Source organism: Manacus vitellinus, unplaced genomic scaffold (genome assembly GCF_001715985.3).
Source record: "Manacus vitellinus isolate BGI_N305 unplaced genomic scaffold, ASM171598v3 scaffold_19_pilon, whole genome shotgun sequence".
NCBI lineage: Eukaryota > Metazoa > Chordata > Aves > Passeriformes > Pipridae > Manacus > Manacus vitellinus.
Window position 1 is genome coordinate 11,186,271 of NW_021939395.1, and position 15,765 is coordinate 11,202,035.

The window sequence follows — 15,765 nt, forward strand, 5'->3', positions numbered from 1 at the left end:
TTAATTCCTCTCTCATTCCCGCTCTGCCCCATGAAGAGTTTCACCCACATGTCTAGGACACGTTTGACAAGAGCTGACGATCCAGTGCACTAACTTTGCTGATGAAGACAAGAAGCTGAGCTTCCAGCCTTGCTTTGGTTGTCCAACAAACACAATTACAGACTTCAGGGCTGATGCAAACTCCATGTGAAGGGGGCAGGAGGGAGGCTGTGAAAGCCCACACAAATTCAGTGAGCCCTCTGTACCCCTCCTTGTTGCCCATCTGGCCCACCCTGCCCATGCTGCCTCTCCTTCCTCACACTGGGTTTTAATACAGGAGAAGAAAATAAAGAAAAGAAGTGACCAGCAGCAACGAGTCCTCAAAAGGCAAATGTTTCCTATTACAGCACTAGTTTTTTCAGGCCCTTTGATGTCGCTTCTCCCACACAAAGCTGTTTCTTTCACAGTCTGTTCTTGCACACGAACAAGATGTGACACGTACTTTCTGTAGCACATCCTCAACTCTTATTTAAAGCACATTTGTCCCAACTCACTGTACTTTGCTCTCTGTATCATTTTTCAAACCAGTGCTCATACATCATAGGCACAGAGGCATTCTTATTCTAGTTCCCCCTTTCAGATTTATTTTTCTTCCAAATTTTTGGAGGTTCTGGTCATAAGTAGGGAAGTGTTGACAGCTAGGGTTGAGAGTGAGCTGTTAAGTTCATGGCAGTAGCTGAATTTTCCAAAATTTTAGGGGCTTGTAGAACTTTGTCAGAGGCCAGATTCAACATTTATATTTATATTCTGGACTAGTTAACTTCCATTACATTCTTTATTCTACTTGGGCCCATAGTTTTTGATACTACCTGTTTCTTACCTGCCTAGTAGGGACCGTAACTTTTGCACACTGAAAAAATTGTTGACCGTGCATTGCACTGATAAACCATTACAGTTCCCATGACAAATTTAAATTGCAAATTATTTGGGGCAAGGAAAATATTTTTGTTCCAGCACAATAGGGTTTTCATAATCTGCATTATAAAGTGTCCCAACACAAATAGCCGGGAGCTTCTGCCAACGTACTCAGCTTTGGCGAAAGTTCAGAAGTGGTGGAGGCTGTGGCAGAATGCAGTTTTCTTTAGGTAATGCAAGGGTTAAGCCAGTCAGCTTCTGAAAAAAACAACCTCATGTCATTGTCTCCAAGATTCATTTGACTAGTGTTGTTAAATTGGACTTACTTCTGCATAAACTGTATCCAAATGGCTTTCAGAATCAAAACACAATGGAGAATTCTTCCAGAAAACACACACTGCACTATCTGAAAAATAATCAAAAAACTCAAACTCTGTTATACCCCAAAATGAGAGACATGCAAAAGTTGCATCAGGAATTTTACTGCAGCTGTTTAGTAAGACAATCAAACTATGGTAATTAACAGCAAATAATAATTGTGTTCGTAAAAAAGGTAAAAAATCTCATTGCCCTCAGAAATAAGTTAGGGGAGACTAAAGGTATTAGAAATACTGTACAGTGTAAGATGATGCTTTTTGGGCAGACAGGAACTGCTTGACAGCCTGGTGTCACTAACGGGTCTGTTGCATCACAGGCAACTGTTACTGCAAACTTATTCAGAGACTGAGAGAGGCCTGGCCCAGTTTGTTAGAGATGAACAAAACTAGATGAACAAAACTTGTGGGCTTTCAGTAACAAATTCTTACTTTATATAAGGAGAGGTGTTTGGAGGTGGAAGTGTATTGGATTTTGTAGTTCTTAACTACTGATACGTTCAAAAGACTATTGCCTGCATTTAAAAAAAAGAGTCAGACCAGCCAAATTCGTTCATTAAAACAGGTATCTTTGTTCTGTGTTTTCAGGTCTTATTTCTTTGAAACCCCTCGCTCTTTTGTGATCACCCAAGCTAACATGCATTCTTTGTTAATAGCAAGAACCTACCTACTTCCCATTTCCAAACTTTATTATGCAACAACAACAAACCAAATTGCAGATTTAAAAAGAAAATTTTGGCCCTGGCATGCTACTCAGGGGCAAGCCTCAAACCAAAGGGTTTTAACATCTAAAAGCAAGTAATAAAAAGCAGTTTGAATGCAAAATGGTTTGGACTGAAACAAGGTACCTCCACAGAGTGCCATTTGGGGACATTTACAGTGGCAGTGGTGCGTGTTTGCGTTTATGGGGTCCCTACATTCTGCTTACATGAAGGCTCTTCACGCACAGCAGGAAGCAAACCCCAGCTAGCACACTTAAGCCAGCTCTGCAGCATAATTGCTCCCTCAGAAAACAGACTTGCCCTAAAATGACATCTACTTTTTATTTTAGCCTGAGGACAAAGGTCTTTGTTGTGAATTAGATAACCATCCCTTAAGGAACCCAGCCACTGACTCCCTGCCTTCCCCAAAACCAGCTGAAACAACTGCTACTCTAATTCTGATGGGCAAGCTTAGCTCACTCATTCTTTTGGGGGTGGATTAAGCAAAGACTTGCCCACAAGGAGCCTTTTCCTCTAAGTCTGAACAATGCAGACCCTGGTGAAAAGTCTCAGTCATGTGAAAAACACATTTTTCATTTAAAAATTAGCTGGATAAGCTTAAATCAGGGCTAAAATCTTTATAGTCAAAGGAGCCAGTTACTGCACTCTTCTCAGCAATCCATTTTACAGCAAATTTGCTAAGGATTACTTAACAGATCTAAAGAGAGACTGAAATACTGAATGGTAGGCAAAGTCCCTTTCCATCTACTATGGACAGTTGCCATTCATGTAACAGCCTTGGAATACGAGGGGCAGTTTTTATAGCTCCAAAAAGATTCCCAGGCCTTTATTCCAAAAAAACAAATGCAACAGGCCTCTGACTTCATGGAATATTTGAACCCATGTTAATGCAAAGGTTTTTTTATTATGAAGTTACCAGGAAAATTATATGCAGATGAAATTCCTCCAGGAAAAACAAGTTCTCATCTTTGTTGTCACACAATGTATTAGCAGGGTCTACAGATAAGAACATGAATATTTGCAAAAAATAATTTCCCAAGGTCAGTCTATTGTGTTTGTGCATCAGAACCTGAGGTCCAAATCTCCCTAAGCCTGCTCAAGTTCACCTCTGCAGACAGCCCCCACCATGAATTTGCCTGGAGAAATGTGCCCAGCTGAAGCCTTACACTTAAAATATTTTTAGCATTTTGAGTTGTTAAAATGAGCTCTCTATTTTTATCGTGACTTAAAAAAAAAGAAATCCCACTTCAGTGTTTTTATACAGTATAGAGTTCCTTGTGCCTTTCAAGAATGAGTTTTCCAATAAAGTCTGCAGGACTCAGATTTACATCCTCACCCACTGACAGTTTAATTACTTTCATTGTAGGAGAAAGTATTTAATCACATACAGTCAGAAAAACAGCCCCTTAAATGCAGGCCTTTGGGCCCATGATCCCCAATTTGAAATTCAATGAAGGAGAATGAAACATGCACACTGTGATCCATTTCCTGATGCAGAACACTTGATATTATCAAAACATACAGAGTTCCACAGCTGACACACACATTTTTCTAAAGCATTGGTAAAATCCTTCCAGCATTTTAAGCCCACAAAATGAGGATTCAGCGTGCTCTGGGTGTGAGCTAAAGGCAGTGCTAATCAATGAGCCATACACAGACCAAGGTTGTAATACTGTGCTAATTAACATATTAAAAATAGCCCATCTAAAATGCTGCTCTAGTTATGCTGGCATTTTAACTCTGTTCTCAACAATTACAACATTAAAGGTAACTCATCACTGGTGATTCTCAGCAATAGATATGCACCAATGGTTCCTCATAATAAAAAAGGGAAGTGGAGGACAGACAGGAATTCTCAGACACTCATCATGGCAATTCAGAAGAAATAAGTCTGGTGAAGACATAAAAACCAGTTAAGTGTCAATAGTTATACATAAAAGCTGACTACCAGCACCAGCTGGCCTTCTTCATAAACTGGTATCAGACAAGGCAGTCAAAAAATCCAGAAATGCAACTTTCAGTCAGTTTTAGTCAGAGGATGCTGTGCAGCCTTTACACTGCAATATCGATCGATCCTTGAGCAGCAGCAACTCTCGTGCAGTTGAGTGCAAGTATCAATAACCAGCATATTAGGAAACTTAAGTTTCAAAATGAACAAGTGTTGTTACAGCTGCAAGTGTGAAAGAGAACCTGGGCCTGCCTGGGGCCTGTATTACACTGCAACATTCATCCTGAAACCACAGACACAGCGAGTGTGTGCATTAAGTATATATTTTATAAAAGAGCAATGTCTTTTGTAAGACATTCCAAGAGTGCAGAACAGCCAGAACACTACAAAAAACTGCTGTAACAAGAGTGACTGTTTGTGCGTTTGCTTTATGCAGCGTACATTTGAATGTTTACAGAGGGCAGCACTCGGATAAGACTCTCCACTAACAAACAAATCTGGAATACATCAATTGTACAGGTAAATCAGCCAAAAATAAGCAATAGCTATGCTCTTCTCAGGTTTAAGAAAGCATGCAATAGATTTCCCCCTCCTGCCACCCCTTGTTTAGATTTCTAAATCACGGTAGCAGTAAAAGCAAGGTATAAGGAAACTGGGGCACAGGTAACAGCTTGGATTTTATCACAGACTGTTTATCAATATTTTGCAATGGAAAAGGAACCTTCTTTCAGCATCAAGAAGGCAGAGAAGACACAGGCATGAATAAAAAAATAATTAAGCTATTTAAGACATCAAAAATTCAAGAAATAGCACTGTGCATATACAAATAAAATTAACATTCAATACTTGTAGAGCTCATTTAAAAATGGCACCAATGGACAATATTTTACAATATGCACATTTATTTGAAGTGGGGAACTAATGCTCCACAGGTGAAAATGGTAATACAAATAATAGTGCCACTGTTGGCCCATTCTAGTACTTCTTACAATTTAAAGGAAACACTTTTAAAAATAATCTGGTATGTACATGTCTTCTGGATACCCAACAGCTTCTTCGGAAAAAACTATGGTTCTCCCCTCCCCTTCTAGGCAGACAGTATTGCCAGAGGTTGTGCTCACTTCTAAAGCACATAATCTTACTTTAAATTCAGTGCTATTTTCTTTCAGAAAGATCACAAGTTGTACTTTTAGGTAACAAAAGCATTTATGTTACAAACATTCAAAAATGGAAGCTTATGATTCTGGCAGACAATGTTGCGTATTAAATACAAACCAGCCAGCAATTACTGAACATAAAAAACTTATTCAATCATAAAAAAATACTATAATTCATCACCACAGACTTTTTACAGAGTTATAAATAATAAATAGCATAACACAGTAGATTACAAACGGATTTATTTTGCCCCGTTATAGTCTTTAAAAAGTAAAATATCTATTCCTACCTCAGACTGACCAAGGTACTGTATCAAGACTACTCGTAGCTCAAATAGAGCTCCTTCACCAAGCAATTTGCAGAGTTCGTATCCAATCCAAAGTCTTTCCTTAGGGATTGAGTGTTGGCTGAGCTGTTTGCCCTGCTCGTGACCAACAAAGGGACAAACTCTGTTCAGAGCAGCTGCAAGGGGTGTCCCCTGGGCTGCTCCCTCAGCAGAGCTGGCCTGCCCACAGCACCTCACACGCCTCGGGGAGGAACACTAAGGAAAGCAGCATCCACGGCAGGATAAGGGTAAGCACTCTATAAACAAGCTGTACACAAAGGACTTTCCCCACCCACCCCTCTTGGTTTACATTCCATAATTTTGTAACAATGTCCCCTAAGGCACAAAAATACTTATGACCTCAATGCCACAGGAGACATCGATGGTGCCATACATGGTTCTCCTACACAGTAGTTTAATTAACTTAGTTATCTGCACTGTATATCTTCAGTCGAGGCGTGGATTAATTTTCCTTGGCCAAATCTTACTGAATATTGAACTTATTTCATACAATCTGTAGGAAAAATGATCAGGGGAGAGAACTATGCAGCTAATTTAATCATGTTTGTAGAGTAGTATTATTTTTTCACCAATGGCAAAAGTGACAATCATTAGTTATTTTGTTGTGGGGTTTTTATTTTAATGTAATAGAGTGACATTTCCACACCCAATGTGGTCTTCTGTAATAAAAATGACTAGCAGCACTAAGAAAATAAAATATTTTTTCTCCCTTCCATAAAGGAATTTCAGGCTAGTGACTGAAAAAAAAAAAGGCAAGAATAATTTTTCTCAATAGTAGAAGTGCCAGAGAATAAATTAGTATTTTCAAATCCTTCCAAACCAAGTTATTTCCCTAGACATAGTGACCATGATAATGATAGAAGTACTTTCCTAAAAATTGCAACACTAATAGGTAGATACCTACTCCTGGAATCAAAAAGTGTATGCAAGTTCCTGAAAGCAAAAGTTAGTATAATATCAGCAGACATCTTGTTTAAAAAATAAATTCGCAAAACCAGACATTAATATGGTCTACAATGTCCATTAAATGGATAAATAAAAAAAAAATCACTGGAAAGTAGCCAAGGATTACAGTAACAACAATTTTTTTCCTTTTAATAAACCTCATATTAATGGTTCAAGGATCAGTTCGTTTCTCTGTACAAGTGTACAGTGAGGGGACAGCACAGCCAGACACTGACTCAGGACTTGGTAAGTCACTTGGGTGAGAAGTCATCCATCAGTATGAAGGAAGAGCAGGAGTTGGAGCATGTGACTGGAGACTCGGTGGTTATGCTGCCTTTAGTCAGGGAATCAGAGGAAGAGCCAACACTGCTGCTACTCCCGTCAAGAATATCTGAAGACAGGCTGGGGAAAGAGAAAAAGGTTATTTAGTACATGGGTATGATGAGACTGCACAAAGTTAACGTGCTTTCCCCTTGGAGAGAACATGTAGGAGACCTATACTACCACTCAGTCTTTACTGCAAGACTGGCAGCCCTGAAAACTCCTTGTTTTCTGTAGCATGTTATATACATTCCTGCTCCTCATGGGAATGAGGAGCAGAATTATTTTTTTTTTTAACATGCAAAATAAATTACAAAGCTGTTTTTAATCAGACATAGAAAAGAAGTGAAAACTAATGAGCTTAAAACCTTAAAAGCTTATAGGAAAGGAATAATAATAAATTAATCAGCACTGCAGCAAAGATGCCATTAATTAACCAGTATGCTCTTTAACATTGCACTACTCAAAGCAAGATTGAGACCTATTTTTCCTTAGTAAGTAAGGAATTCCTGTGTTTGGATTTTGAAGTCCTGATACAAGATCCCAGAAGGCACATAAATTGATGCTTTTGCAATTTAGAGGGAAGCAACGTGAAAAAAAATCTAGGCAGTTTCAAGTCTGTAGGTAAACTGAAATTACAGTAAAACAGTTCACAGTTTTGAATACTTAGCATCTGACTCCACACAAAAAAAAGAACTTAGCTTTTTATGATCATAGTGAAGAAAGATGACAGTAACTCAGAATCATGAATGTAGGGACAAAAACTATTAAGTACTCACACACATTTTCTAAGTATTCAGGAAAGTACCACAGACATTGTATGACCAGTACCTACAACATACTGACACGATGAAGCAAAGTAATTTTGCTGATGAATCAACAGGGATTTGTAACAATTATATTCAGTATAAAAGTTTTGATGTACTAAATCTAGGCTAAAGTCTGCTCAAAAAATTAATACAAAGAGCAGGACCATTGTCACACTACACTCCCACAGGAACAGTTCCCAGTAATATGCATGCACGAGCTACACACAAAGCACTCTTTTCCTGGAGGAAAAAAAAAAAAAAAGGAGAGTTTATGATAAATGAACATTCCCCGTTTTGGCATTTCAGGGCACGTGAAATATTTTACCATGAACTGAGATCTGTCAGATGTGTAACATCTGGAGAAAGCATGTTGGTTGTTCCTTGGAAAAGTCTCTTTGGCTGACTTTCAGTTTCCATTTCACCTAAGGAAAACAGTGCAAACAATCAAACTCATTTGAGACTCTGGAACATTGTCTTTACCCAGCTTGTAAAAGCAATGCAGGTAAAGCATAGGTATGAATATCTATCCCTTACTGATCATTGAGCTTAATAAACTTTTGTTCCATTTAAATGCCTCTAAAATTCACAGAAAATAACAGTCAAGATAGAATTGGCATCTATGAGAAAACTTGTCTCTCTCTCCTGTGAAGTCAATACGAATTAGACAACATTCTTTAATCTGACAGGACAAGCAGCCCTAAAAAAAAAAAAAACAAAAAAACCCCAAACAATAAACAGTAACTTTTCTCAGAGGCTAAATATAAGTCTTGTACAATAAAAGGACGTGCTTTTGGCGCAGTTAAAAATGCCCAAGTTAAAAGGTTAAGCATAGCTAGTGGCTCACCTGTAAATATCTCACTCTTACAGTTCTACTGTGGAGACTTGCCCTGGGATGTAATTTGAATATCCCTAACATGGAATACTTCCAGGAAAGAACAGTTTTACCCCTTCAGGAGAAAAGGGCACTGATCTACTCCACTACTCCAAACATTCACCTTCTGAACTTTCAGGGTGAAAACAAACATTCAGTACTAAGTTTAGAAGATCCTGCATGATAAGCAACATTCCTAAGATGATCTGAAGGGTGTGCACTGTTCAGTCGTACTTGTAGGAATGTCAGGGCTTACAAACATTCATAATGTTTCATTTGATGCATAATAAACTTTGCCTCTTTCAAGCAGTAGCTGCTTTTAAAGTTTTCCATTCCTGCGTTTTAGACTAGTTACTTTACATTGTATTTTTAAGTTATAAGTAGCAAATTCCAGTTCACCGTGGATACAAGTGCATTATATTTACAAAGTAACATAAAAATGTTACTGCATAAACATAAAAATGTCCAGCTGCAAAACTACATCCATATTAAAACATCTGATAAGGTAAATACACGTACCTTTCCTTTTAATAGGGCCAAGAACACTAGGCCTGATACAGTTGATTGGACTTTGACTCCTCCTGCTAGAAAGAGCACACTGAAAATCAGGCCGACAAAGGTTCCAAGTCACATCAAATCAACACAACCACAGCATATGAAGCAATCTTCAAAACTATTCCTGCACAACTTGGAATTTTTAGGGCATCTAAATACATACATAACAAATAAATGCTGCCCATTTAGAGCAGATTATCTGCCATAAAAAGTTGCAGTAAGTTTTTCAGGATTTTCTCCTTCCCTTTGTGCATCGTGTTCTCATTTCTATCCCATTTATAAATTGTGTGCATTATTTATATAAAACCTATCTGCTGACAAAGTTATTGAAGTTAATTTGAAGTACTTCCCCACAATTTACCAAGTGTAGTTTAAAGCTGACACAAGCTCTATAAGAGCACCTACATAAAGTTACCACTGGTAACTTTCAGAGCATTTTTACATGGCAATGCTTTCGCTCTTGTAAAACTATAGTCTCTTCTAATGCCTTAACATCAGCTTTAATTAATCTTTGGCTTAAATTCCAATTCTAGCCCAACATACACCTGTTACTTGCACATGTCACTTACTTGCAGAATCGCCTTGTTGGACTGGGAATAGGACTTGGAGGTAACCCATTACTGCTCACAAACATTTGCAATGATGGTGAAAAACATTGCTGCAGAAAAAAAGGCACATTGACACACCTGAGAATTTCCTTCAAAACACTCAGATGTTCCACCCCACCCTCCAAGCCCCACTCAAAGAAAAGCTAGCAACTGAACTAGGCAGAGATGATCAAACACAACCTTGGAAACATTGAAAACTTAACTTGCAAAAACGTAACGGCTTGTGCAATTCTGCTCGGATTAACCTAAAACTGAAACCCATGAGAAACGTGAACTTGAAATAGATGTTGTTTCTCTTCTTTGTCACACTTAGAAGCAGCAGTACAGTAGTCAAGACTTACCCCCTTTCAAGGGGCTTGTTAAACAAGTAGAAATTACTCAAAGTACATCTGGTCTGCAAACTGACAATATTCCAGAGTAGAACAGGATATTTAGCTCAGTGGTTCTGCAGCTAATTTGAGCTTAGCCTATGACTGCTCGCAGCTCAACACAAAAATCCTTCTGTCAAGTTATCTACTACTGCTTTACAACTGATTCCAAAGGCACAGGACCAGCTGCCAGCACCAGCATTATCCCAGGAACACATTTACCCACCACGAGTATGTGGCTGCTCCGTGCAGCAACACTGCAGGTAGGGGCCTGCAGGAAAATACTGCAGTACAAAAGCAGAACCACAAAAGGGAGTGAAAATAAGGTCATCTTCAAAAATAAATATCAGTTTCTCTGTGCTACCTCTTTCTCCAGCATCTGCCATCAGTTTTTGGTGCAAGTTCAGCACACCCCAGTCCTCCTTCACAGTGTGTTTGTGCCTTCCTTTCCATAACTGAGGGACACATTTTCATCCCTACCACCACACAGATCTGCAGTCTTCACCTACTCTTACTGTACATGATGACACATTCCAATTTTGGTACTTCTTCCCCAACATCCCCCCACTTCTGCAGCTGAAGATCATGTCCATGATTACTTTCATGACCCCTTCCAGCTCCCCTAGAACTCCAACACATCCAAACACTGCACAAACAGTAGTAACTGAAAACACCCACTGTTTTCCTGACTAAATTCTGCAAGGTCCAAGATGGGTCACCATCTGATTCTTAGAAACCAATAAAATGTGGGTTTGGGGTTTTTGGTGCTTACTTGGTTGTGTTGTTTGTTTGGGTTTTTTTAAACTATGAAACAATTTGTGAAGTTACACATCTTCACAGTTCAGCTTGGCCTGGAGTTCTGAAATATTGTTTCGGTTTGGTTATTTCACTCGTCCTACCTTCCCTATTCCTCTTGTAGGTGAAGGTGCAGGTGAAACTGGAATGAAGTCTATTCTCTTTGGGGAAAAAGATTTCTCAGACTTGTCCAAGTCATTGTCGCTCTGTGAACACAAGGTTTCAGATTTAACACCAGCACAGGATATCACCTTGAAATCCAAGGCACAACCTTGTAATGGAAAGTCATTGGGTCAAATGCACAAAATAGCTAAAGCAGGTGAGCTTAAATTCTTCTTAAATTATTTTCATAGTTAATTCCTCTCTTTCCCTTAAATTCATCAGTTAAGTGTGAAAGTAGAATTAAATAGGAAACATCTATAAAGAGATTACCAGGCTCAAGCTTTCCTCCCATGACTGGCTTATCTGCATTGCTGTTTGCACTTCCCTAGAATACAAAAAACCCCATCAGTAGCTACAAAAAGGATAACTCTGGCTATTTTATCACGTTCTTTCAATAACACTCACCTTTCATGTGCTGCTTCTCTGTTCATTAAATCCACTCCTTCCTCCTGCAGGAAATAAATGTCCTAAGTTTCCCCATAACATTTGATTCATCACAGGCACTTGAAATAACACTTGTGATTCAGTGATTTGCCATCACAATTGAAATATGAACAGTAGAACCACTATAAAAAGACAAGACTGCCACCAGTCCAGCTCACTGCTTCTCTTAAATGAAACACTTCAAAAATGCAAGGCAGCTTAAACGTAACAATAAGCCTTGCAAGGACACTTCCCTTGTTGAAATGAAGTCTTGAAAAATACACAGTTTTCTTTAGTACTTGACAAACTCGATAGGAAAGAAACTCCCACTATATAAGTAGTTCGATATTATATAGTACTTTTCATTCTGTTACTAAACACACAGATAAAAACTTACCCTTCTGATCTGATGAAGTCGGCTGCTAGGAATACGAATAGGAGATGATGACAAGAACTGGAAAAAGAAAAAGTGATAGCCACAATGATTAAATCACACTTCAACTGCTTGCATATATAGTATTTACCATTAACTACAGTCTTAGTGAGTTAAAAATGAGCTGTACAACTACCTGTGGATGACTCAAACAATGTTGCAAAAAGCAAACACTGACCTTCAAGAGAAAAGACTTGTTTTACCACTTACAAATTCCTTGTATCACTCAACAAGCAGCACAGAACTGACTTGCAGGCAGATACTGCTCAACATCCCAAGTACACAAATAGCTACAGATGCCACTCAACCAAGTGAGATACTACAAATGAAACTATGATCTTTACACAATTCCTCACTGCCCAGAGTAAGATGACAAACCCCTGTAGAACCTTTCTCACCCAGCTCTCTGTTATAAAAGAGAAACCTCAGTGTTTCAGCTCAGTCTTGAACAACACTCCCTAAAGCTTTGCTTCTGCCATTTTATGCATCTAATTTCTCTGGAACTCTGACTCCATCACATACAAATGGGCCAACGGTTCCCACTCTGGACATCCATGTGTCCATTGCCACATCTACCAGTCTGAGCTCCAAAATTCTGGATTCTTATTTTAAAGAAATCTCACAGCAGAAGATTTTGAATCCCATCTCGCCTTTTCTGAACAGAAGGCATAGAAAAAACTTATTTAGGGACTTTAAGTTCTACAGGTTTTGAGAAAAGCAATACTTAATCTTCATTACCCTTAAATGAGACAGAAAAATTTCAGTGAAAGGCACATACAGATCACTCAGTTGAGAAGGAAAAGGTGAAAAAAAAGCAACATCTTTGAAACGTTAAACAACTGCAGCTCTGTACACTACCAGACTTACAACAGAGAGCAACAAATAAATTACTCTTCTTTAAATGGTTTTCTGAGATCTAGTGTTCAGCCTTTGCAAAAAAAAAAAAAAAAAAAAAAAAAAGAGCACCATGTCAAACAAGTAGATCAGCAAAAAACTGTGACTCTTTCTTCCATTTTCACAACAAATTAAAACACCCTTTCAAGACTTTAACTGTGAAAACACTTTTCTAACCCACAGTCAGGTCTAAACTAACCTAAAGACTGTACTTAATACTGGGAATCACATGTAGCTTCAGCTATTCTTGTCTTCCTGGGTGGACACAGTTAACACACCAGTATTACTTCATTGTAGTTGCAGTTACAGGTGAAAAAATGCTTATTCTGCAGCCTGGAAGCTCGTTGGGATGCACAGTGCAAATGATCAAGTTCAACTTCATTTCTCTACTCCGATTACTCCCTGCTGTGTGCAAGCATGACATGCTTAAGATTCCTCACCATTCCATGACGGCTCATAACTGTTGTGCTGTTCCTGCGAGTCCGCAACACGTAAGGCTGGAACACCTGCGAGTTGTCACTGCAGGGGGGAAAAAACAAAAGTTTGGTGAACAAAACTCTCTCGAGGTGCGCTTTGCTTAGAGCTCCGCTGCGCCGTGACACGCGCTGCGGCCTGAAAACAAGCTTTTCTTTGAAGAAGAGCACCGCTGCTACCGGGGGAGCATCTTCACCGAGCCGGGGGGGGACAGGAGGTCACACTGGGTCCGAGGAACAGGGGGCACGTCCCGGAGGCCGCTCGGGGAGCGCCAGGCCTGCCGAAGGCCCACAGCGAGGCCTGGGGCTCGCTCAGCCCGTCCGGAGACCTCTCCTCCCCGGAGCCCCCCGGGCCCCTCACCTGAGCCCATGGATCAGCGGGGCGCTGTTCGACCTCCTCAGGCCGCCGCCGTCGCCCGGGCCCGCGGCGCTCCCGGGCGGCAGTTCCAGGTCCAGCTCCATCTTCTCCTGAGCCATCGGCGGCGGCGGCTCCGGCTCCTCCCGCCCCGCCCGCGCCATTCACCGCGGCGGGCCTGCCGCGTGCTCCTCAGGCCGCCGCTGCCCCGCCCTACTAGGCCCCGCGGGCGGCGCCGCGGGCTCCAGGCCGGGGCGCGCCGGGCCCGGCGGGGGCGGCCGCAGCAGCGCCGCATCCCGGTCGACCCGGGGCGAGGCCGATTGCTCCTGCAGCAGCAGCACGGCGCCCGGTGGACTGCGCGGCCCGGACGGCTCTGGAGGCGCTTCCCGGTGCCTCCCTCGGTTACTATTCGCCTCCGCAGCCCACCGCGCGCACTGGCGCGTGCGCGGGCAAGAGCGGAGCAGCAGGGGCCCGCCGGCCTCGCGCGGCGCACGCGCGTGCCTCCGCGCCCGCGCGAGCGGGCTCCCGGCGGCCCCCGCGGGCGGCGCGGCGCGCTATTGGCCGCCGGGCCGTGCGTGCGTGTGTTTGAAACGGCGCAACGGTCGCTAGGACGCGCGCACCGCCCCCGGGGGCGGGGCCTGGGCTGACGGGGGACCTCGGTTCGAGTCCCGCCGCGGTCACGTTCCAGCCGAGCCTGTTCCGGCAGACTTTTCTCTCCTTAGCAGAGAAAAGACTTGGCGACCCTCTTCAGGGCTTAAATCACACAGTCTTTCCCCAGTGTCCTCCCTAACCTTCCTTTTTCGCTGAAGCACATACTGAGGCTTTGATGCACAATGAGCATGTGAGCATCTGGCATAAAATTCATTATAAGATATGTGATTCTAGTTCTTGGCTCTATTCAAGTTTGCGACTGACCCTGGCAATTTGATTCTGAATGACCAAAACATCAAAGTTTGTGCTTACCGATTTTTATTTTATAATATTTTTCTACAATAACAATTGCAACGTACACATTTGTCTCTTACGTGTCTCTTCATTTTCTCCTGGGAAATCATTCTTTTTCCAGAGTGCTACGTACAGAAACAGTTAAGACAGAAAAGTTAGGATTTTTCATCACTTCAACTTCCTTAAGTGGGAATATGGCTATACAAATTATTATCTTACTTTTAAATGGTTGAAGGTAGGTGCTCCTAGATAACCCAGTAGAACTCTTGTTCCTGTAGCTATTTGTTATGGTACCTCCTTGCATTTTTTGTTAATCAAGACTGATCTGTGTGTATTCCCTTTTTCTACCTTCAGAGACTCTGTATGTGTCTCATCAACTGTTTTCATGGATGCCCACATTTCTTTCACAGGTGAAGGACGGAGATTCAAAGTGGGGAAGTGGGGACTGGGAGAATGAGATAGGTGGGTAAAGTGACAGAGAGACTGGTGAACATGAAGGTGTGGGTGATGATGTAGGAGATACTTGATAGTGTCAGGGAAAATATCCCTGTAGGCAAAATAAACACAGTCACAGTTACAAAAAGCCATCAGCCTCAGATAAATTAGTAAGCATAGGACCCATGAACAAAAGTATTTTTTCTCTCTATAATCTATCTTTCTTCTCTGATTATTTCTGTTCTTAAGGAGTGCCTGAAACTCTCACCTGGAATATAATAGATGAAGAGATGGAGTGCCCTCCCTACGAGGAAAGGCTGAGACGATTGGGATTGTTCAGCCCGGAGAAGAGAAGGCTTTGGGGTGTCATAATTGCGGTCTTCCAGTACCTGCAGGGAACCTGAAGGAAAGACAGAGAGAGACCATTATAAGAGCATGGAGTGACAGAACAAGGGGAAAATGGCTTCAAACTAAAAGAGAGTAGGTTTATATTAGATATTAGGAGAAGTTCTTCCCTGTGAGGGTGGTGAGGACCCAGCACAGGCTGCCCAGAGAAGCTGTGGATGTCCCATCTTTGGAAATGTTCAAGGCCAGGTTGGATGAAACTTGGAGCAACCAGGTCTAGTGGAAGGTGTCCCTTCCCATGGCAGGGGAGTGGGATGAAATGAGCTATGATTAATTGCCCTATTAAGGCAAACCACAAGGACTCCTCACTTCTTTCCAAGTGTTAAGATCCTCAGCACCAACGAGCACCATTGATCTCCCGAACTGTATCACCACAACCTCCTCTAGGTACAAACTAAGGACACATCAGCTATCAAAAGTATTTTGAAAATGTTTGGGTTTTTTTCTTCTCCATTCCTAGAGTTGTCTGGGCCTGCACAGAGCCACCCGCTCTGTTATTTCCGAGAGCGGCAAAGGCTCAGTGTGA

At 41.4% G+C, this 15,765-nt stretch overlaps 2 protein-coding genes and 1 non-coding gene across 4 annotated transcripts in view; 1 reads left to right on the forward strand and 2 right to left on the reverse strand.

Annotated features, from left to right (window-relative positions):
• Positions 1–4,247: 4,247 nt before the first annotated feature.
• Positions 4,248–13,608, reverse strand: LOC103763894 (protein FAM122A). Its single transcript, XM_008930708.4, has 10 exons — positions 13,461–13,608; positions 13,067–13,145; positions 11,697–11,753; positions 11,282–11,325; positions 11,147–11,201; positions 10,819–10,920; positions 9,513–9,601; positions 8,908–8,972; positions 7,843–7,939; positions 4,248–6,789 (listed from the first exon to the last, which is right to left on the reverse strand). Exons 1-10 carry the CDS (start codon positions 13,574–13,576, stop codon positions 6,639–6,641), a joined length of 855 nt encoding a protein of 284 aa, XP_008928956.4. The 5' UTR covers positions 13,577–13,608; the 3' UTR covers positions 4,248–6,638.
• LOC112841028 lies at positions 6,870–7,012 on the reverse strand. The gene has a single exon (XR_003212673.1). It is a non-coding gene; the product is annotated as a small nucleolar RNA U109 (small nucleolar RNA).
• Positions 13,609–15,296: 1,688 nt separating the features above from the next.
• LOC103763896 (protein FAM122A) overlaps positions 15,297–15,765 on the forward strand; it is a 16,506-nt gene continuing 16,037 nt past the window's right edge. The window contains exon 1 of one of the 2 annotated variants that reach the window (XM_029959129.1): positions 15,297–15,314. The gene's annotated coding sequence lies outside the window, so the exon portion shown is untranslated. The remainder of the gene's footprint in view (positions 15,315–15,765) is intronic. The other variant, XM_018070816.2, reaches the window with a different exon arrangement.